Source organism: Chiloscyllium plagiosum, chromosome 34 (assembly GCF_004010195.1).
Source record: "Chiloscyllium plagiosum isolate BGI_BamShark_2017 chromosome 34, ASM401019v2, whole genome shotgun sequence".
Taxonomy (NCBI): Eukaryota; Metazoa; Chordata; class Chondrichthyes; order Orectolobiformes; family Hemiscylliidae; genus Chiloscyllium; species Chiloscyllium plagiosum.
The window spans coordinates 18,801,078-18,825,032 of NC_057743.1; the positions used below are offsets into that span (position 1 = coordinate 18,801,078).

At 41.6% G+C, this 23,955-nt stretch overlaps 1 protein-coding gene across 8 annotated transcripts in view; it reads left to right on the top strand.

The window, feature by feature from the left end:
• The window catches only part of ccdc30 (coiled-coil domain containing 30), a 158,648-nt gene that overhangs the window by 43,328 nt on the left and 91,365 nt on the right, over positions 1 to 23,955 (top strand). For 7 of the 8 annotated variants that reach the window (XM_043675686.1, XM_043675692.1, XM_043675693.1 and 4 more), the window contains 4 exons: positions 15,542 to 15,631; positions 17,725 to 17,835; positions 19,296 to 19,387; positions 21,279 to 21,471. In XM_043675686.1, coding sequence (XP_043531621.1) covers positions 15,542 to 15,631; positions 17,725 to 17,835; positions 19,296 to 19,387; positions 21,279 to 21,471 — 486 coding nt within the window. The remainder of the gene's footprint in view (positions 1 to 15,541; positions 15,632 to 17,724; positions 17,836 to 19,295; positions 19,388 to 21,278; positions 21,472 to 23,955) is intronic. The other variant, XM_043675687.1, reaches the window with a different exon arrangement.

Sequence of the window (23,955 nt, forward strand, 5' to 3'; positions counted from 1 at the left end):
GCCACGCTCAGACAACAACTCACCAGAACGAAGGACCCGATACCCAACATGAGCAAAACTAATGTAGGGTACAAAATACCATGCAAGGACTGCACAAAACACTATATAGGACAAACAGGAAGACAGCTAACAATCCGCATTCATGAACATCAACTAGCTACGAAATGACACGACCAGCTATCCTTAGTAGCCACACACGCAGACAACAAGCAACATGAATTCGACTGGGACAACACTACTATCGTAGGGCAAGCCAGACAGAGAACAACCAGGGAATTCCTAGAGGCATGGCATTCATCCACAAACTCCATCAACAAACACATCGACCTGGACCCAATATACCAACCACTACAGCGGACAGCTGAAACTGACAACCGGAAGCGGCAGGGACAGACCACTATAAACACCGGAGGAAAAATCAAAGAAGCGCTTCGCAGGAGGCTCCCAAGCACTGATGAAGTCGCCTAGCCAGGGGACGAAACGTTTGCAACAAAAACTTCCAGCTTGGCGAACAGAACCACAACAACGAGCACCCGAGCTACAAATCTTCGCACAAACTTTGAATCCTATCTTACTTTTCCCACTATCTTCCCCCTCTCTCAGGCCCAAGAGTGCCATCCCGATACTGCCTACACTGTACTCCAGGAGTTAGGTTGTGGGCACTGCTTGTAGTCCCATTCCTGGCCTACCACAACGCAGATATGCTGGCAGATCTTGGAGATGGAACTTCTGAGTGAGAGGCGAACATTCTGCCATTCGCTGATTAACACTCCCAAGGAGCATTAAATAACTATTATTGACATGGATGTGTATCCTACTGAAATTCTGTACATTGGGGAGAGCCAGTCCACCATCTGGGAAATTCTGTCCTGAGCGCTGAATATCCGGCAAGGTCAAAATTGGGGTGAGGTGTGACATCTGTCTCACCCAAGTAGCCTACTAATTCTCAATGATAAGACTATTTCAAAACAGAGATTTGATGGATATGATAACAAAAGATAGTTGGTGCCAGTGGGTCAGCAACTTAACATGAAGCAGCATCTTCAGGAGAGTAGGGGAATAAGAAAGCTAAAGTCATCAAAAATTTAAATAACGGATATGTAGAATTCCTAATATTGTTAAAGAATATTTTGCTCTATCAGCTCAGTAGTATGAATTTAAACTTTATTAGAGTCATATAATATCACGCAATGGTCATGACATAGGAAGCGATTGCTTTTTTTTTCTACCCCAGAGTGTGAGGGTGAGCATGTTAAGTGGCAACTAACATTTTGCCCTCCACTGGTGAGATAATTCACTGGATCACCTATCAATCAGCTCATTAAGGCCTTGACACTGGCTGCCTATACCTACAGATGCTCCTGCCCAAGTGGAGGCCCGGAGCTTCTGGGTTCCAAGGTCCATCAGGTCAAGGTTACTTGCAGAGCATTCAGTGGCGAGAATAAATTCCTTATATCTTCATCTCACAGGTTTGTGGGGAGATGGCATTCAGGGGATCAGTAGCAAGGGCAGGGGTTTGGTTTTCAAAGGCCACACTCCTGCCTCTTCTTTGTGCCTCTGATTGCCCCCAAATTGGAGCAATTGGAGGCTCCCTCTTCAACATCCAGGCAGGTTGCCATGGTTACCCAGTCAACTAGACATCTTTCTTGCCCACCTGCAAAGCAGATGATTGAGGCCCTTAAGTGGCCATTAATTGGTGAGTTGAAAAATTTACCCATGGTCCTCCTTGCCATCTTTCTCACCACCCCCAGGAAGAGGGGCAAATCACATCCATAGTTTTAAAGTGGGGCTCTGGAAAGGACTTTTGTGGGATCCTCAGATCATCAGATTTCTGTATTAAGTTATTTCTGTTGCTGTATGCTGATGAAAATGTTTCGAGTAGTCATTGTGCTCTTTCCTTGAGTTAGAAGACTTTGTCCTTCAGATTGAGCACGGCACGGTGGCACAGTGGTTAGCACTGCTGCCTCACAGCGCCAGAGACCCGGGTTCAATTCCCGCTTCAGGCGACTGACTGTGTGGAGTTTGCACGTTCTCCCCGTGTCTGCGTGGGTTTCCTCCGGGTGCTCCGGTTTCCTCCCACAGTCCAAAGATGTGCAGGTAAGGTGAATTGGCCATGCTAAATTGCCCATAGTGTTAGGTAAGGGGTAAATGTAGGGGTATGGGTGGGTTGCGCTGCGGCGGGTCAGTGTGGACTTGTTGGGCCGAAGGGCCTGTTTCCACACTGTAATGTAATCTAATCTAAAAAAAAACCACTGTGTCAGTGCCACTCATGGAGATATATAACAATTGTACTGTGATGTCACTGCCATTGTGACGTGGCCTCAGTGGAAATATGATTTTATTTCCACTGGTATTTCCTTGCACAGGTGATGCTAATCAAATGGGTAGAATATTTATGGCTATTTTCACCAATTTGACATGATTCCAGTGGAAATAATGAAAACAACCAGAATTGGCTGAGAAAAGGTGCGTAAGAGTGACAAGGGATTGACTCACCACTATCCCCATTGGGAAGCATAAGAAAAAAAATTGTTAACTTAGACTTGTTTGTTTTCTTAAAAAAAAACATTCTTTGCCCATTCACTCCCTTTATTTCCTGAAGTTGCTGACTCTGACTAGCATTTGGCTCCAAAGGTGCATGTTGTTTGCCTATTGGAAAGGGAGAGGCATGGTCACAAATTGTGGTTCTTTCAGAACCAGTGACACAGAAAAGAGCAGGCTAGATGTCTTATATGAATATACAAACATATGAATCAGGAGATGGAGTTGGCCTCCAGCCCCTTAAGCCATCCCTGGATAAAATCATTGCTGATTTGACTGTGGTCTAATCTCCATTTCCTGCATATCTCACAGTACTCTTATTCATTTACTGATCAAAATACTATCTCCATCTTAAAACTATTCAATGACCTTGCCTCCACACTCTCTGGGGAAAGGAGTTCCACAGACCTATGACCATTTGAGAGAAAAAACATTTCTTTTCACCTTCATCTTACAGAGAGATTTTAGAGATGTCAGGATTGTGGTCTGTATTAAACCAATTTGGTGGAAAAAAGCTAAAGATGTCAACGATGCATCCAAGAGTGGCTGAGGTGATGGTGCAGAAAGGGGAGCTTTATATTAAAGACGTGATGGGAAGTTTAGGAGCAGTGCTGGGGGAAATGTTCAGAAGGACAGGATATTTCCTATAACCATTTGGTGACAAAATCTTTGCAGAACAGGATAAATAGGACATTGGTAGAGTTGAACTCTTGTGAGGCAGAGAGAAGGGCAAAGCAGAGATCGAAATAATCATAGATGAACAAGAATCAGTGAAGGAAGAAGTGCCATAATGAACAGATATAACCAATTAAAGATCAGGCATATGAATGTAGAGGCTTTAACAAATAGGGGAGTGCACCGCTATGACAATTGTTGCTGTCCAATGCATTGATAGAAATAGTTCAGTATGCACAAGGCCAAACTTGGGAGTGTTGCTGTAAGTGTGAATGACTTAAGGAAAGTGAAAGGAATCGGTGGATATACTTCTCAACTAGTTAATCTGAATTGACTTCTATAGCAACATAAAACAAACAGAGGATAATTTTGCATGTTTTATATAGACACTGATTCAAAGCAAAAGTAAAAGTGGGTTACTGTGTGAAGAAGTGAGAAAATATATCCCAGCTGAAGCATTATATTTGTGGGTGATTTAGTTGATTTAATTTGATTAGCAATGCCCATGTGTACTAGTTTATGAACCAGTGGATGTAATGGCTGCTGTCTTAATTGGCAGAATAATGATAAAATGAAAGATCATTTAGATTTTGACTTGATATAATGTTAATTGCCCAGATAGCTAATCAGAAATGGAAACAAAATACCTAAGTGATGGGGTCACTGAAATAACTCCACAGAGGCTGATAACCCATCACTGAGTCACCCTTTACTTACATATGGAGAGTCCTTGACACTGAATCAGCTCGCTCAGAGCCAGCTCTCAGCATGAACCAGATATCTGACACTCCTGATCTTATCTGTCAGCTAGGGCTCCCTGTTTGGACCTGATTAATAGCCCAAATCTGGTTGACCTCTTTACAATCACTCCATCCCTCAACTTCTGGATCCGAGGACATAGGCCATAGCTCCTCCAGGAATGTTTTAGCACTGGGTCAGGTTCCTCCAACTTTGTCTTTGATATGGGTGGTAGCTCAGCTCTTGCGCCCAGAGTGTCTCGGAAGAAATTCATTCTATCCATCAGGCGACAAAGGCATCAAGGTGGCAATATCCACTGTATCCATCTCAGATTGTGAGGTTTCTTCAATGCTTGATGGAGAGGGAGGACCCATGGGTTCTGGAACAGTTGGGAAGACTGTTGAGGAGCGCGCATGTTTTGTTCCCAACCATTTGTGAGTTTGCAGCTTTCACGTGGTCCATGTGCTTGTTCAGGACCATTGCACCTACCTGAACTTTATACATCACCTTGCGTCAGCCATGCCTCATGCATGGCCATTCCCTAAGCTAAACTTTGTCCCCTGAAATAAACTGTCTTTCTTGCTATCTTCCAATTGGTGTAACCTGGTCTTGACTCTGTAGCCAAAGTAGGTCACTTGGGCTTCCTGAGACACACATTTTTCCCATCTGAGGCATACGCCAGCCTGAGATAAATGTCTAAGGACTATGTCCAAGATCTCTAAGTGCTCTTTATTGGTCTTCACTGTTATTAGCATGTCATCTAAATAAATGGGGGCCTGGACTTGACCTTGTAAAATGTTCTCTATCGTGCACTGAAAAATTACACAGGCTGACAATACCCAAATGGCAGTCCCATATATTGGTACAATCTCTAATGGATATTAATTGTAACATACTTCTGGAATCCTTATCTAACCACAATTGCAAATATGAATGGCACATGTTCAGCTTCGTGAAGGACAGCCCCCCCTACCAGTTTTGTGTATAAATCCTCTATGCGAGGGATTTGCTATTTGCTGATCTGCAAAAAGCAGTTTACAGTTCATTTAAAATCCCCATAAAGGCAAACCGATCATCGAGTTACACAATCTGTTGCCCATTCTGAAAACTGGACTGGTTTGATGATTCCTTTGCTTTTCAGCCTTCTGTTTTCTGCTTCTACTTTTGCCCATAAGGCAAATAGTATGGGGTCGGGGGAGCAGAATCATGGAATTTGCTTTCTGGTGAACATGGAAGGTGGCATTGGCTCCTTTGATAGTTCCTAGACCTTCCTGAAAAGTTTCTGGGTATTTAATTAGGACTTCACTCAGCCAATCTCGGTGAATCTTTCTCAACTAATTTTGTCCCATCAAGTTTGGACCCGAGCCTTTTGCTACAATCAGTGGTAACTGAACCAGCTGTTTCTTAACTGGAACCAAAGTTGTGCCCTTAATCTGTAAAGGTCCCCAGTATACATTCTCAGTCTAGTTGAAGTCTTGCACAAACATAAGAGTTGGAGTCCAGACTGAATTTTGTTAAAGACTGATTCTGTGATCACCAAAATGACAGCACTGGTATCGACCAGCATTAGAACCAGGTGACCATTTAACCAGATGAGGATAAATAAACAAAGTCTTTTCCTTGAGGCGGGGGAGTCCAGAACTAGAGGTATAGGTTTAGGGTGAAAGGGGTAAGATATAAAAGAGACCTAAGGGGCAACTTTTTCACGCAAAGGGTGGTACATGTATGGAATGAGCTGCCAGAGGAAGTGGTGGAGGCTGGTGCAATTGCAACATTTATAAGGCATTTGGATGGGTATACGAATAGGAAGGATTTAGAAGGATATGGGCCAAGTGCTGGCAGGTAGGACTAGACTGGGTTGGGATATCTGGTCGGCATGGACGGGTTGGACCGAAGGGTCTGTTTCCGTGCTGTACATCTCTATGACTCTGAATCTATGTTGATGGACTTTCCAGGATGTGCAGTCTCCTGGATACTGACCCATGTGTTCTCTTACTCCATTTAGGTCGGTTGGGATACTTTTGCTGTCGCGAGTCTGCATACTGGCAGCAACTGCAATGGCTTACTGGCCCAGACCCTGAAGAAAATTTTAACCGTTTGGCTGAGGCTTTGGTTTTGCTGTGGTCCTGACTGAAAGTCCCTCTGTTCAGGATATGTCATGAGTGAGGCTATGCAATTGCCTCACTTGTGGTGTTCTCCAAGCTCAGTCAGACTGGCAAGGGTGTCTACTTCCATTGGAATACCCTGCAACTTATATGCTCCACTTGTCACAATTTCCAGTTGATAAAGCCAGTTGTAATGCCTGTTCTAATGTCCAATTGGGCTTCAGCTAGTTGGCATTTTTGCATGGTTACATGATTAATCTCACATGGCCTCAAGTGGCCTCTCAGTGTCTCATTAAGAGTTAAACCAAAGTTTCATGCCTCTGACAGTTGTCTTAAGCTAGTCAAATATCCTGATATGGATTCCCCTGTTCCCGAATTGCCGAATAAAACCAATAGCATCTCTGAATTAGAGGAGGCTTGGGTTCTTCCTCAAGTAAATGTACCAAGTCTTGAAAGGATTTTGTATCTGGTGCCTCAGGGAAAGTTAGGCTCCTAACGATCAAAAAAGCTGCGGGTTAACAAGCTGTCAGGAGAATTGCGTGTTGCTTTTCATCAGCCCCAATGTCATTTGCTGGGAAAAAATAACGCATTCTTTCCACATTGTGGGCCCAGTCTTTGATGACAGGATTAATTGAGTAAAGCTTCCCAAATAATGGCATGATGCCAGAAACGCTTATCTCGACTCAAAGACAGCTGTTGCAAGAGAATTTCTTCAGGAGTGTGCTTTTCTTTCTTCAGAACAGAAATAACTACAAGAGACTGGTATCCTGTCACCCCTTATTTACACGTGGAGAGTCCTTGACAGTGATCCAACCCTGTCAGAGCCAGCTCTCAGAGTGAATAGGATGTCTGACGCTCCTGTTCTTAACTGTCAGCCAAGGCTCCCCGATTGAACCAGACTCTGAAGACACCATTTAAGATTTGAGGGAGTTTACCGCAATGTCTAGATTCTAATGTTTTTTCATTCTCACCTTATTTTGTTACCATACTCACCATGAGCTTTGCCACAGCACAGATGGGAACATTCCACCTCCAGATGTCAGCTAGCCACATTTCTAACCCACCAGAGAAGCAGGTGGTGAGTAGAGGCTCTTATGTGACCATTAATTGCTGGTGCTTCAAGAAATTCACCCAGCAGAAGCAGAGAGAAAGGGGATGAGTTTTTACTACACTTGCCCAATTATTGGCACGGTGGCTCAGTAGTTAGCACTGCTACCTCACAGCGCCAGAGACCTAGGTTCAATTCCTGCCTCGGGCAACTGTCTGCGTGGAGTTTGCACGTTCTCCCCATGTCTGTGTGGGTTTCCTCCGGGTGCTCCGGTTTCTTCCCATAGTCCAAAGATGTGTAGGTTAGGTGAATTGGCCATGCTCAATTGCCCGTAGTGTTAGGTAAATGTAGGGGAATGGGTCTGGGTGGGTTGCTGTTCGGAGGGTCGGTGTGGACTGTTGGACTGAAGGGCCTGTTTCCACACTGTAGGGAATCCAATCTAATCTAACTTAATTTCCTCTTCTGGCCAACTCTTCCAATGTCTCCGGGAATGGCGGAGGGGTACAGGGAGACAATGCTGCCATGGGATACCATACCTGCAGGGTTTGGTGATTGGCCTCCAATTGAGATAAGTTGGTGGCAATTGGTGGCACAGATGGTGGGCATGAGTATGGTCTTTGAAAGCTGGACCTTGCTTTTGCCTCTGACCCCCATTTCCTGGCATCATCCATCAGAATTAAACAGGAAAAGAATTTGACTCTGGAGCCGAGAACAGGAAAGGAAAGTTTATGCTTACCTTATCATGATGCGTTTGAATTAAATGATTTTGTTGATTTATTTTAAAGTGAATCATGCCTTTTATAACAGCAGGGACATTATATAATTTATATGAAAATTGTATTACGCTCAGACAGTACTATTCTGGGCTTGTACAAAAAGGATGAGTGCAACAACTGTATAACCTTAGATTCCCTACAGGCCCTTTGGCCCAACAAGTCCACACCAACCCTCTGAAAGGTAACCCACCCAGACCCATTCCCCTACCCTATATTTGCCCCTGACTAATGCACCTAACACTATGGACAATTTAGCATGGCCAATTTACCTGACCTGCACATCTTTGGATTATGGGAGGAAACCGGAGCACATAGAGGAAACCCATGCAGACACAGGGAGAATGTGCAAACTCCACACAGACAGTTGCCCAAGGCAGGAATCGAACCTGGGTACCTGGCGCTGGTGAGGCAGCAGTGCTAACCACTGAGTCACTGTGCCACCCATAACATAAAAGCTTTCCACGAGTAAATTTTCTAGTTCTGCAGCCCTGAACAATGTAAACGATTTGATCGCAATTAAACTCCCAATTTCTTGTAATTGATCCCTTAAAAAAAGATAAACTCACAATCTAGCCCCATCATCTCTTGCTGATGCCTAATATGGTCAAAACTGTATGATTGATTACAACTGCATGGCTGTGGTCTCGGTTCATTTTCCTTAATTTTATTTGGGGTTAATGTTCAATGTTAACGTTGCAAATTCTTTGCCCATGTGTTGGGAATTAAATAATATTTGAAAAAAGAGGTTGCAACAGGAGTAAGATGATGCCTTACAACGAAGGAAGGCACATTTTAGCAGGCTTGAACCTTGAACAGCAGAGAATATATTCTCTCCTTGGATTACAGGAGACTAAGAAATGACCTTATTGAGATTTATGAAATCATGAGAGGCATAGATAAGGTAGATAGCCAACATCTTTTCCCCATGGTAGGGGAATCTAAAACTAGAGGACATAGGTTTAAGGTGAGAAGTGAGTGATACAAAAAGGTCCAGAGGGGCAACTTTTTCACACTGAAGGTGGTGAGAGAATGGAACGGGCTGCCAACGGTTGGAAGCGAGTACAATTTTGTCATTTAAGAAACATTTGAATAGGTACATGGATGGGCTAGGTAAGGAGGGATATGGATCAAATGCAGGCAAACGGGACTGGATTGATTGTGAAAACTGGGCGGCATGGACATGTTGGAGGTGAAGGGCCAATTTTCATGCTGTAGACCTCTATGATTCTATGACTCTAATCGGGGAACTCATATTCTATAAGATCCACCCAGTTGACATCGTTACAAGCACCATTTTGACACAAGGTCATAGAAGCTTACAGCAGAGAATTATGGAATTTAACCCATCGTGCCTGTCTCAGTACTTTCTAGATTATTCTAAATTTATTCTGCTAAACTGCATCTTTCTGTGCTTTAAATGTTTATATAATTACCCCATAAAAGATACAATACAGTAGTTTCTTTCCAAATTATTCCCATGATCAGGATAAGATGATCTGCAAATCATTACAAAATCTTTAAAAGAACCAGTTTCAATATAAGAGGAGCTAATACTGGATAATATTCAAGACAATCTAACTTGATAATAAATAGAAAACTTTTAATAACATACTATGAAGCATCTAGGATAATATCTCAGGAAAGAACTGCCACCTTAATAAGGCCTGATAAGACAATACTGAGGAAGGCAAGTACATAATACAAATTCTACAACAGTACAGAGGGGAGGAATACAGGAATCTGAATATTTTATAAAGGACTGTCACTTAGATAACAAAGAAGGAACTAGAAATATGATGCTGTAGAAGCTGATGTACAAAGAATAAGAAGTACAGCAGTATTACGACAAGAGGTTATCAAAGAAGATTCAAGACTTTTTAAAGATCCAACAGGAATGGTAGTGAGGATGAACTAATTACAAAGGCCCCAAGTCCATGAATGCAATAATAAGGTCTTTGTGGCAAGATGTCCGCAACAGGGCTCCCAATGGGAAACCCACTGAAGTAGAGTAGAGTAGCTTTTCACTTGTCATTTCTATCATATACAACTGATACAGTAAAAATGAGATAGCATTTCTCCAGGACCAAGGGTGCTACATGGACAGCACAAACTACACAATTGTACACGGCGTAAAGTGCAAAACACACAAAGGATCCCTCATTCAAATATTTACTGGTGTGTGCATTATGATGCCCATCAATTCGGTGAGGTATCCTGTTCCAAGTTTCCATTCTGAAAAATGTTGAATTTAAAAAAATTCTTTTGGTGTCCAGGCCACATTCTTAGCAAGGTGAAATAGAGGATAGGTGTGTGGAAATAGAAAGATGGATAAATGAGAGATGGTTAAATCAGGAGAAAGTGAGAAATGTGGTGTGAGGACAAGAAATATGGGATTAAGACCATTGTGCTGAAGCTGCATTGTCTTCTGGTCAGGTCACAGCTTGAAAATTGTATTCAATTCTGGTACTGATTCACAGGAGGAAAATACAAACTAAAATTGGTGCAGAGAAGATAACTATAAGGCTAATTCAAAGTGGCAAGACTAATAATCATAAATACTATTTCAAGGTCATGAGACTATATCAGATAAAGACCATTAGGCCACTTAAATTTATCCATTGAAACAGCTCAAAGGATTTTGTCATTACACTATATATGAAGAATTTCCTGGTACTTGTTCTAAATGTATCTCTTATTGCTTTGAATTTGGTTTCTTTTGTCTTATTAAATAATTGTAAATTAATTTAAAGTAATGTTATGGATATAAACTATATTGCATAACTCTGAAAATATCAGCTCACCAAACTCCTTTTCAGGATGTAAAGAGAGATTAACACTGTTCCCTGGCTGGTACAAAACTCCAAAGAAATATTCAGATGTATAGTTGGAAAGTTGTAGCTTCATGTTAATGATTAGCTAGATTAGCTAAATTTCCTATTAATGTACAATTTTCTTCTGAATTCACATCCTAGGAGACATTATGAGCTGAATTTAACAGCCACCCACTGCAGTATTTAAAGTTGGGGTCTCAAAATACAGAAGGTGGCCTTCCCATTGTTTCCCCACCACCCAACCCCACTGTCCCAGCCAGGCCCAGAAGACCAGATTTACTTTTGAGTCCTGACTTCAAGACTCTTCTTCCTTGGGAATTTATTGGAGGTTCAATAGTTCCCAGTTCCCAATCATACCGGCCAGCAGCTCACTTGGGTGGAATTTCCTCCCAGATAGTGACAGAAGCTTCATTTTGTTTCAATTAAGGGTGCTCCTTGCATAATATCGCTGCATCACAGCTGACTCTGTGGTATATAGGTCTGAAAGAGTCTGAAATTGTTAATACTGAAGGAATAGTATAAGCACCTGCCAGTGTGATGATGTGAACATAGGAGGTATAGTTAGTAAGTTTGCAGATGACACCAAATTAGAGGTGTAGTGGACAGCGAAGAAGGTTACCTCAGATTACACAGGATCTTGATCAGACGGGTCCATGGGCTGAGGAGTGGTAGATGGAGTTTAATTCAGATAAATGTGAGGTGCTGCATTTTGGAAAAGCAAATCTTAGCACGACTTATACACTTAATGGTAAGGTCCTAGGGAGTGTTGCTGAACAAAGAGACCTTGGAGTGCAGGTGCATAGCTCCTTGAAAGAAGAGTCGCAGGTAGATAGGATAGTGAAGACGACATTTGGTATGCTTTCCTTTATTGGTCAGAGTATTGAGTATAGGGGAGGACATGTTGCGGCTATACAGGACATCAGTTAGGCTATTTTTGGAATATTGCATGCAATTCTGGTCTCCTTCCTATTGGAAGGATGTTGTGAAACTTGAAAGGGTTCAGAAAAGATTTACAAGCATGTTGCCAGGTTTGGAGGATTTGAGCTATAATAAGCTGGAACTGTTTTCCCTGGAGCTTCGGAGGCTGAGGGGTGACCTTATAGAAGTTTATAAAATCATGAGTGACATTGATAGGGTAAACAGACAAAGTCTTTTCCCTGGGGTGGGGGAGTCCAGAACTAGAGGGAACCAGGTTTAGGGAGAGAGGGGAAAGATATAAAAGGGACCTAAGGGGCAACTTTTTCACACAGAGGTTGGTGCATGTATGGAATGGGCTGCCAGAGGAAGTGGTGAAGGCTAGTACAATTGCAACATTTAAAAGGCATCTGGATGGGTATATTAATAAGGGTTTCGAGGGATATTGGCCAAGTGCTGGCTAATGGGACTAGATTATGTTGGGATATCTGGTCAGCATGGATGAGTTGGACTGAAGGGTCTGTTTCCATGCTGTGCAACTCTATGACTCTATGACACATTGACTTGTAAGTAGAACAGCTTAGAATCTCAAAGAAGTGAGACCTAACAACCAGGCCTATGCAAGTCTATGTAACAATGTCCATCATGTTAATGTAACGTGTAACAAATTGCTAATATGCAATGAACAATATCTGCTAACTACAGCAGGCTCTTCTGGTGAGACCATGGAGTAATTTCCCTCTAAAACACCAAATCAAGCATCCTTCATTATAAACAGCAGTTCATACAGTGGCAGTGAGCTGGCATGTTGGTACGGCAGGTTTCTGAGTCCCTGAGCTCATAAGCAATATTTCCGTCAGATTGCCGGGAATTAGCACTGCACTATAAATCTGAAAACTCAGGTAATGTTCTGGGGAGTTGGGTTCAAATTCTGCCATGGCAGATGGTGGAATTTGAATTCAATAAAAATCTGGAATTACGATAACCATTAAACCATTGTTGATTGTCAGGAGAAACCCATCTGGGTCATGTCCTTTAGCAAAGGAAATCATTCATGGTTACCTGGTCAGTTCTACAAGTGACTACAGACCGACATCAACATGGTTGACTCTTAGCTGTGTTCTGGGCATTTATGAATGCTGGCCCAGCCAACAATGCCCACATCCTGCTAATGAATTAAAAGAAACGGTAAAATCCAGCCCTATATTCCACTTTCTGGGTGCTGTATAACTACAATAGTTTGGGATTTTACTTTAAGCACAATTGCTTCCCATATTTGCGAAAAAGTAAGTGTAACAATTTCATTTCTTGTTGGTGATTGCAAAAAGTCTTATAATGAATTATGTATCATAAATATAGCCCAGATCCCACAGTAGCAGAATTATAGCAAATGTGGAAAATACTGGGATTGTTTTTAAGTTACATAGAAATAATAATATATGCCTTTCTTTTTGCAAAACAATCACAGTATTGATGACTTGCTTCCACGCATTTAATTTTAAAGCTTTCCTTTCTTTCCAACATTTGCTTCAAACTAGCAAAATCAATCCCTGACATGTTCTCACTCAATTTTCCTAAAATGCACTTCAGCCCACAGTAGATGATTATCTCTGTGACAGATGCAGCAATCTTCAGTACACCCGTTATACAGTCTTGCAAACTATTTGAAATGAAAATGGAATTCGATATACAAAACATCCACATGAGCCAGTGTTTCTCCAGCCAAAGTATGAAAGACAACCCTTTTCAGTCACCGAGCTTCATAAGCTAAAAGACATTACTTATTTTAACCCAAATGAGATATTATGAAACTAGCTGAACTAGAATATCCATCACAAAAATTAACGTGTGCAGCATTCACTAAAAATGACTAAGTTCATAGTCTTTGTGTCAATTAAGCATGGCAGCTCAAGTGTATACTTCTCTGGTCTTTTCTTTAAGCATTTTACTTGCCTTTCAGATTTTCTTGCCTGTTAAGCTGTTTTATCGTAGTTCTTAACTTGAACACATCAAAACTAACACCTACTGCAATCTGAGTGCCAAACTAATTCAATTGATCAAATTTGCAATTATTCAATCTCTTTATTTGATATAACATAAGTTTATAATGAGAGTCTAAAATAATTAACAGAGATGTGACTAACACTCTCAAAGTATTTTTTATAAATTAAAATTATTCTAGACCTTAATATATACAATATGTTTAAATGGGAAAAAGTGAGGACTGCAGATGCTGGAGATCAGAGCTGAAAATGTGTTGCTGGAAAAGCGCAGCAGGTCAGGCAGCATCCAAGGAGCAGGAGAATCGACGTTTCAGGCATGAGCCCTTCCTGAAGAAGGGCTCATGCCCGAAACATCGATTCTCCTGCTCTTTGGATGCTGCCTGACCTGCTGCGCTTTTCCAGCAACACATTTTCAGCTCAATATGTTTAAATGCCCTACATATCTGATTCCTAATTTTAAATCCTACACCAATAATTTTAATTGATAACACATTTATTAAATTCCACATTGCCTTCCTATTTGAAGTCATCAACATATACCACAAAGATGGTTGGAAACTTTCCTTTATGGTACCATTGACCTTGTAGGATCTGCTTTTAGCTGAACATCAGTTATTTTCATCAAAGCAAATCTCTGCAAAAGGTAATTTATCCAGGAAACATCACTCAGTGATGAAAAGTGGCTTTTATGACAATTGATACTCTCATGAACATATGGCAAAAAGATCTTCAAAGTTTCTTTTCCAGCTGTGGGAGAGTTGACTCCAACAGCTATATCGCCCAATCACTCTTCAAACCCTCCAGCAATCAGCCTTGCTTTAGCCTCACCAGTGTCGTCTCCAAGGATTTTTGTCAGTGCATATTTACCATTGCTTTCCTCCCAACCAATACCGAATACATTCCAAATTCTGTTTGAATATCTAATTTTCTTTATTAATAAAAGCAAAAAACATTTGAATAACCTCATCAGGCCCAGGAGCATCAGTGGAGGGAGTAACAGAGTTACATTTTTGAAGATTTTTCTCAGCACCTTCAACATTAGACACATACACTGGAGGTACGAGACGCCTTGTTTACCTCAAATGGATGCTTGGAGTCTGTGTGAAATTTTACACACATTTGGCAAGTATGGTTCTTCACATGAGCCTCTTTGATAAGGTACCAAATATCCTGAATTAAATTTGATATCACGTGGACTTACATAATGCCTTGATGCTCTCCATGTTTTATCCAAGAACTCAGCAGTGATGAAAGCCCATATTTTTGCATACAAATTAACTATTTCTACTGTTGTCCAGAGCAGGAGCAATATTGCATAGCACATTACGCAGTTTGAGATTTTGCTCATAGACAAGTTGATGGGTACGATGTCCTCTAATTATTGGAAGTGAATTATTTGCATTGCTCTTATATGCACCTTATCAGGCTTAATTTGTAGTTCTTTCATGGAATGTATGCTCAGCAGCATAAATATCTCACTAAAGACTAAGTCAATACCTATAAAATGGCTTATTCCAGCAATTTAACTTGCTCCAGCAATTGCAGTTTCTTTTAATAACCTCAATGAAACCATGAAACAACAATCTTGCATGAATTCTCACCACTGCATAAATTATTGTCATGACACTGTCATGTGTAAATTTGAACCTCTCAGATTTAGGCAGTCTGTCACGTTATAATTATTTGAGACACACCTGATGTACCTATTAATTATTCCTTCAACATTACGGGGAGTCATTGAACATTAGCTCTTGTGTCATCTTCGTTTCTCTCAATTCTCCTTCTCATTCTGTCGCATTTCCTCTCACTCTTGCACTTGTTTTATCTCTTTTATATCCTCCTATTTTCCTCTTCATTTCAACATGTGTTTCAATAACAGTCTACACTGTTTTATGTTGTGTCTCAATAGGTTGAAAACCTTCAAAAAGCCCAGCCAGCACAGGCACAACAACCCAGTAGTCTGCAAAATAAAATGAATCAGCTGAAACCAGAAAATAAGGTAAATACTGAAAAAGTCTGAAGCAAATTTGAGTTTATATGATGTCAGCTAGTTCATAGTCTCTGTTTCCTCCCTTGTAGTCCTGCTGTATGTTATGCTTGTAAGAGGATTCGCAGTAGGTTGAAATCTTCGAGGAGAAAGTGAGGTCTGCAGATGCTGGAGATCAAAGTTGAAACTTTATTGCTGGAACAGCACAGCAGGTCAGGCAGCATCCAGGGAACAGGAGATTCGACGTTTCAGGCACAGGCCCTCATTCCTGAAGAAGGGCCTGTGCCCGAAACGTCGAATCTCCTGTTCCCTGGATGCTGCCTGACCTGCTGTGCTGTTCCAGCAATAAAGTTTCAACTGCTGTATGTTATGGTTAGGTTTTAACTATTGTTATGGTTAGGTTTCAACAAAGTAGCCAAACTGATGGGCTCAGGGTAGAGGAGGATGGCTGCTGGATTCAGCATGGAGTTGGGTGACTAGTGGGCTCACATTGGAGTTAGGTATTTGGTTAGTTCAGCATGGAATTAAGTGGGATCAACAAAGTGCTATGCTTTTTGAGCGAACTGGCTGTTGAGTTGCTTGTGGAATACGGCTGCTTTGCAGACTGAGCTTAGAAAGAGTATATCATTGTGGAATTTTCAAGCTGATTATCCGGGCATGGAGGTGGGATGTTTGGTAGGGTTATGGTGGAGTTAGGTTTGCTGATTAACTCAATGTAAAAACGGTGGTCGATTTGCGAATGCTGCAAACACCACCTCTAGGTGAGACCAAGAGTGTACGTGCACAAAGAGGAATGCAACATAATTCGAAAGTGACAGAAAGCAACAGCTATTTGAAAAGTTGGCATGCCAGTTTATGCTGTGGGGAAGTATTAGCAGCCCTGGCCCTGGTCTCAGCCTCCTGGGGCCCCTCCACAGGCCAGTAAGGTAGGTGGAAGAGGGCTGGTCAGTAAGGTGATGATGGTTCAGGGTGAGTATAGTTCCTGAGGGGTCCTACTCTGCAGTTACCATCAGGGAGAAGAGGCTCGTCTTCATCAGTAGTTTGCTTCCTCCTCACCTCCAGCCCGGTGGCATTAATGGCGCATACTCAAATGCACCCTGGCATGGTGAAATGGCCTGTTGCAGCCAGCTGACTTTACTGGCTGAGTCTGCGTGCACGAGGCTGTTTTGATACTATGAATAATCACTCTTTAATCACAGTGAAAAGTCTCAACTCTGAATTTACTAAGCCACAACTTTGTCATTCAATAATAATGCTGGAAATTCTCAGGAAGCCAGACAGCAACAGACTAAACAACTGGGATTTTTGGGAATTAATTTTAAAGATGTAGGCTCGAGTGTTTCTGCAGAATAATGGATGTCTGGGTTCTCTGCCAAACATGTTTCTGTAATTCTTGATTGAGTGATGCCATAGCCTGTCACAATGATCATGCTAGGCTATCGTGGGTGGGTGGGACACGACGAACTAGTGGGGAGTGAGGACATTAGAGTCTTTCTGTTTTATTGTAATTGGGACAAAATTTCAAGCAAGGAAAGCAGACATTGGGTTACTTGTGATCATTTTCTCAGCTCAGCTGACCCAACTGTAGCTTGCACCCAACAGACACAATGAAAATCTCATCCTTGGCGGCACCAAGCTAGAACCTTTCCTGATTCCTGCTATTTGCCACAAGGATGAAAATCCAGTTTCATTTCAAGTCAAGATGACTTCTGATGAAAAATCATCTATACCTGAAGGACTAAGTCCGTTTTTTCATTAAGCCTGAGGCGCTGAGTATTTCCAGCATTCTTTGTTTTAATTTCAAATTTTCTGCATCTGTAGTAGATTGCTTCTATCTTTTCCACGCAGTCCAGGTTGTTCTGCTATAATGTGCGTTTTGTCAGTGCGATTGGCTATAAGATGATTGATGTATTGTGGACATTGTTTGGATAACGCAAACTTTTTACTGAGTAGTCATAGCAATTTTCCATTAGCAATCTTCTACAGCGCAATTTTGTATAGCACGAGGTTGTAGAGGAACACAACCGTCGCGTTATAGCAGAGTGATCTGTAATAGTTGTTGTCTCTTCTCATCACTTTTTTAACCTTTCCTCATTCTACCTGAGGAGGAACCAGCCCAACAAGTGGGTTCCCAGTCACAACCAATAAAAGAGATTCCTGTGCCAGCTGTTCGTAAGAAGCACAAGATGCCTTCATCTTCACGTTCAACTAGTAAGGTAAGGGATGAAATAAGCATGTGTTCCAACATGGCTTAGTATCAAAGTGCATGGTCTGCTAATGCACAGGCTAGTTAGGTATCAGGTTTCATTCTTGGCCTTTGCTAAGTCTACAGTCAAGTCTGCGGTGGGGTTGTTTCATTCTATGTTTTCAGTCTTTATTTTATGACACTTCACTTGTTTCTCCAATTAACACAACTGTGATCTCACATTTACCAATGATAAGTTCAGAAATAATCCCATCACCAGCAAATTGCAGGAAGAACATCGTCTCTTTGTGAAGGAGCTGTGAAAATATGAGTAGTTTAATTCAGCAAGACATCTGCTCGCAGGTCAAGTGGAGAGAAACCAAGGGATGGAATGTCTGTCATAACACTATGGGGATAAGAGGCTGGGGCTAGGTTATCCTTCCATTCTGTACAGGAAATATGTCTGGATGTGTTCATGTGTCCCATTTGGGAGATAGTGAACGAAGGGGCACACATATGGGAGAAGAGGAGTCTTTGTCAACCCTAAGACTGAGCCTGATACATGTCCACATATCCCTGCCTCCTCATCCCTCCCTAACAACCTATCCACAAAGCAGGTTAGGTAGTGAGGAAATCCCTGGCGGAATAGCAACCTGCTTCACCTAGGTCAACTTGGAATGTGCATCACCAGAGGCAAAATAAGGTCAGTGTTAGTTAAATCTAACTGCTTAGCTTGGCTCCAGCCTCATCCCCGTCCCTGGTGATCAGGACTTGTGTTTTGGAAGTAGGGTATTTGACATTCTGCTATGGTGGCCTACCCAGACCCTCAGTACTCAGATCACCTGCTTCCTTGGGGTTGCTTGTGTGCATGCAGCAATTCATCGAAGTATATAAATATGGTAAATTCAGGAGAAGGGAAAGGTAAGAAGAGATTTAAGAATATTTTAAATTATGTAAGCATAATTGTTTGAATGTAGACAGACTGTTTCTTTTTGTTATTTAGTTGGTGAAAACATAGAATGTTTTAAGTAGATTATGGAATACTTTACATCAGGCAGTGGTTGGGGAAGTGAGCAGCATGACCAACTGTCTTAGATTTTAATGGATCCTCCCATGTTTGAGGTAATGATCTCTCATCCTAGATTAATTACTGCCAGGACACTGTTTGTTCTTATTTCAGTGCCTTGTGCATATGCAGTATGCACCTGCCCTCTCTTGTGGAAGACCACTCAGAGCTGCAACACTCCATAGGCCCCCCACAGCCAACTATAAAGTTTTGCCTAAGTGACCTTTCCCCCTAACAGGTTGTTACCAAGGTGGAGGTAAAATTGATTCAATATTTGAGGCAGAGAAAGTTACCAGGATATAGGAAAAGCAAGAAGGAGCAGCTTTAGTTGATGGACTGAATGAGCTGAGCTGTTCACATTACACTTGTAAGTACAGTACAGTTTGCCATCCAAATTTTATTGATCTCTCTCTCCTTTACTCCAGGAATGTCCTGTAGCAGATATGGAACAGGACTCATTACTCTTGGATTCAGGCCATGACAGTCACCATCCAAAATCGGAGTTACTCCACAAAAGGTTTGTGAACAGATCATTTTGGGGGAGGGGAAAGCATAAGTGTTTTCCTCTTCCACAAATGTTGCATTTTGTGCACCATAAATGAGTTGGACTAGATTTCAAATAAAGTTTATTCTGTCTTGTCTGGAATGTGATAATTTAATTCTGCATGCTGTAGGGTATTCAATGTCTCTGTACTATGTTATTTGATTCATTTATGACATGTAGACAAGCTGGTTCCAGAACCTCCATTGCTAATGTTACTGTCTTTGGAAATGCAGATAGATCATAGTCCCAGATAAAGAGCATTCAGCAATCACAGTACAGCTTTCAGAGAATGTGTATTGTTCAGCATTAAGCTTAGGAAACGTGCAACTGTCACAGACTCTATAACTCTCTAATTACTGCATCCAAAAATATCTTCCATGAGTATGAGAGATGCTGTCATTTGGGACGTCAGAATCCTTCAGATAATTGATCATTTGTTTCACTATGTGCTCTTCTGGTGTGCATGGATGTTGTATTTCTCTGCATCACAACAGTTATTGGACTTCAAAGCAGTATATTCTATGAAGAAACATTTTGCGAAGTTTCTAAGATATGATAAATTACTATGTAAACACCACACAACACCAGGTTATAGTCCAACAGGTTTAATTGGAAGCACTTGCTTTTGGAGCGCTGCTCCTGATAAATCTGTTGGACCTTAACCTGGTTTTTTTTTTTTAGATTACTTACAGTGTGGAAACAGGCCCTTCGGCCCAATCGGGAATTGAACCCGGGTCTCTGGCGCTGTGAGGCAGCAGTGCTAACCACTGCGCCACCGTGCCATTGTGTGATTTTTAACTGTACACCCCGGTCCAACACCAGCACCTCCAAATTATGTAAACACCAATCTTTATTAAACATGCTTTTGGATATCCTTCACCACAAAGGTTATCAACTCTTTTTGTAGCCATGGTTCTTGAGTTCCGCACCTGATCTTGGCTGGTACTTTGGAGTTTAGTGAAAAATTAATTTGGGTTCTCCATCCTGGTCACAATTCATGATCACTGTTAAAGTGCATGCGTGTAAATGCCTGCAGAAATAAGATCACGCTTGGCCGTTCCCCCACAGTTGAACATCTTGTTAATAACCTGAGTAATGTTAATGGGGGTTTCACCCAACAGCTGGAGAGGCAGCAAAATCCTTACATTGCCTTCTCTGGATAAGGCCTGCTGTTTTGAATTGCATTTTAAGTGGTCAGCAACAGGCCTTCCCTGTTGTTACCCGAGGAAATCTTCTCTTCTATCTAGAGTAAAAGCTGCTCACTGCCGGCAACATAACCTGGAGAGTGGTGGCCTTTGCAGGTGGTGTACTCAGCAAGAGACCCAGGATCGCTCAGGGACTCGCCCTAAAGGTAAGTGAGCACAGGTGATGCCATGGGTGAGGGGAATGGACACCAAGCTGTGAACAGGCCAGGGTACCTTTGAGTGAGGAACCCCACCCACAGAAACCCACCAGCAAATATAACTGGTATCACATTTTGAGCTTCTCACAGGAGGTCCTGACCACCTCTGCTTAACTACCAACAACTGTTGGATGAGGCCTGAAGTCAGCACTAATTGCCCTACTAAGAGCCTCACTTTGCAGCAAGGTAGAAAAATTGTCCACAAGTCTTCCAACTCCAGCCTAAACACTCCTGGAATCCTCCTGCCCAATTAAATGCCCCTTTCCAGCTCCAAACTGATTTCAGGGCAGGCATTAAATTTTGTCCTCAATCTTTAAGATCAACTATATAGAAGAGCTACCTGTGGGAGATTTCTACAATGTTAATGAATCTGTCAAAGCAAGAATTAACACTTTCATAGGAAGAAGCATGAATATTTGAAATTGCAAAGGCACAACATTTGTCGTCTGTTGTATATTCTAGGTGCCACCATGAGATTAATCGGTTAGACTCTAAGAACCATGATCTGCAACGGAAGTTGCACAGACTGCAACAGGATCTCGAAGAGCTGACGATGAGGAATGAGATACTTGAGACTACTTTGGGAGAACACCGTAATCACCCTAGAGATGGCCAGCACAGCACTGACTGTGAGAAGGAAGTACTAAAAGCTAAGGTTAGTTCAGACAGCAGGTGACATTATAACTATTGTGGACTCTTCATTCAGTTGTAATACTTTGAATGAGACAAGGATATTCCTGGGTGGCTTTACAACTCCAATACTGCAGGCTGACAATATTTGCAACCTATGCCTGACCACACAGTTGAATATTTTTGAAATTATATCTACATTGAATAACACTTTCTCTTGCCACCTTTCTTTCTCGTATTAACTCATTTGACTTGATTTCATTTATAATTATCACATGCATCACATTACAGTGAAATATATTGTTTTGCATACTAGCCAGACAAATCATAGAACTATAGACATATACAGCATGGAAACAGTCTCTTCGGTCCAACTTGTCCATGCCGACCAGATATCCCAAATTGATCTAGTCCCATATCCCTCCAAACCCTTCCTATTCATATACCCATCCAAATGCCTTTTAAATGTTGCAAATTGTACCAGCTTCCACCACTTCCTCTGGCAACTCATTCCATGCACGTACCACCCTCTGTGTGAAAAAGTTACCCCTTAGGTCTCTTTTATATCTTTCTCCTCTCACCCTAAACCTATGCCCTCTAGTTCTGGACTCCCTGACCCCAGGGAAAAGACTTTGTCTATTTATCCTATCCATGCCCCTCATAATTTTGTAAACCTCAATAAGGTCACCCCTCAATCTCGAACGCTCCAGGAAAAACAGCCCCAGCCTGTTCATCCTCTCCCTATAGCTCAAATTCTCCAACTCTGGTAACATCCTTGTAAATCTTTCCTGAACCCTTTCAAGTTTCACAACATCTTTCCGATAGGAAGGAGACCAGAATTGCACACAATATTCCAACAGTGGCCTAACCAATGTCCTGTACAGCCACAACATGACATCTCAACTCCTGTACTCAGTACTCTGACCAATAAAAGAAAGCATACCAAACGCCTTCTTCACTATCTTATCTACCTGCGACTTCATTTTCAAGCAGCTATGAACCTGCACTCCAAGGTCTTTGTTCAGCAACACTTCCTAGGACCTTACCATTAAGTGTATAAGTCCTGCTAAAATTTGCTTTCCCAAAATGCAGCATCTCGCATTTATCTGAATTAAACTCCATTTGTCACTTCTCAGCCCATTGGCCCATCTAGTCAAGATCCTGTTGTAATCTGAGGTAACCTTCTTCGCTTTCCACTACATCTCCAATTTTGGTGTGACCTGTAAACTTACTAACTGTACCTCTTATGCTCGCATTCAAATAATTTATGTAAATGACAAAAAGTAGAGGTCCCAGCACCAATCCTTGTGGCACTCCACTGGTCACAGGCCACCAGTCTGAAAAACACACCACCCTCTGTCTTCTACCTTTGAGCCAGTTCTGTATCCAAATGGCAAGTTCTCCCTGTATTCTGTGAGATCTAACCTTGCTAACCTGTCTCCCATGGGGAACCTTGTCGAATGCCTTACTGAAGTCCATATAGATCACATCTATCGCTCTCCCCTCATCAATCCTCTTTGTTACTTCTTCAAAAAATTCAGTCAAGTTTGTGAGACATGATTTCCAACGTAGAAAGCTATGTTGACTATCCCTAATCAGTCCTTGCCTTTCCAAATACATGTACATCCTGTCCGTCAGGATTCTCTCCAACAACTTTATTGAAAACTTAACATGTTTTTACAAGTTTACAAAAGAAAACTAAAAAAAAACCCAAGTATAAACATTGATAAGAAAGTGAGGTCTGCAGATGCTGGAGATCAGAGCTGAAAATCCTGTTCCCTGGATGCTGCCTGACCTGCTGCACTTTTCCAGCAACACATTTTCAGCTATAAACATTGATATACAGTTAAATCTTAAATAAATGATAACCAAAATCTATCAAACAAGAAAACAGAAATACCAAGAGAAAAAAAAACTCAACTAACTACTCATCTAACTTACAACTAATCAGAGTGTATGATTAAAATTCTTACATTATTCAAGAGAAAAAAAAAACAACGGATAACACAGAAATTGAGCAGTGATATACATGCTCGGAATGTGTTAACATCAGATCACAACAAAACCCGTATTCATGCGGGATTCCTCTCCCAGGGGGCCCCGGACCAGCCAGGTTCACCCTCTCAATTAAATAAAGGATGACCGAGATATCGGTATTTGTGTAATTCAAGAAGGGCTGCCATATTTTGTGGAATAATTTGGTTTTTCTCCTGGTGCACCATATTTGTCAGGAAGTCAGGGGGAGTATATTCCATAATTATTCTGTGCCAACTTGAAAGTCCATGAGGGCCCTCAGCCACCCAGTTTACCAAAATGTTTTTCCCTGCACAGAAAGAGAGAACAGAAAATAATCTCTTCCCTGTCGTAATTTCAGATGTTCTTTATCCAATAAATGTGTCTCTTATAGGAGAACTATATCAACCCTTTCTTTCTTGAGGTTTGATAATATTTTCTTCCTTTTGATTGGTGAATTACTCCCCGTGACATTCCAGGTGCACCATTTAATCGA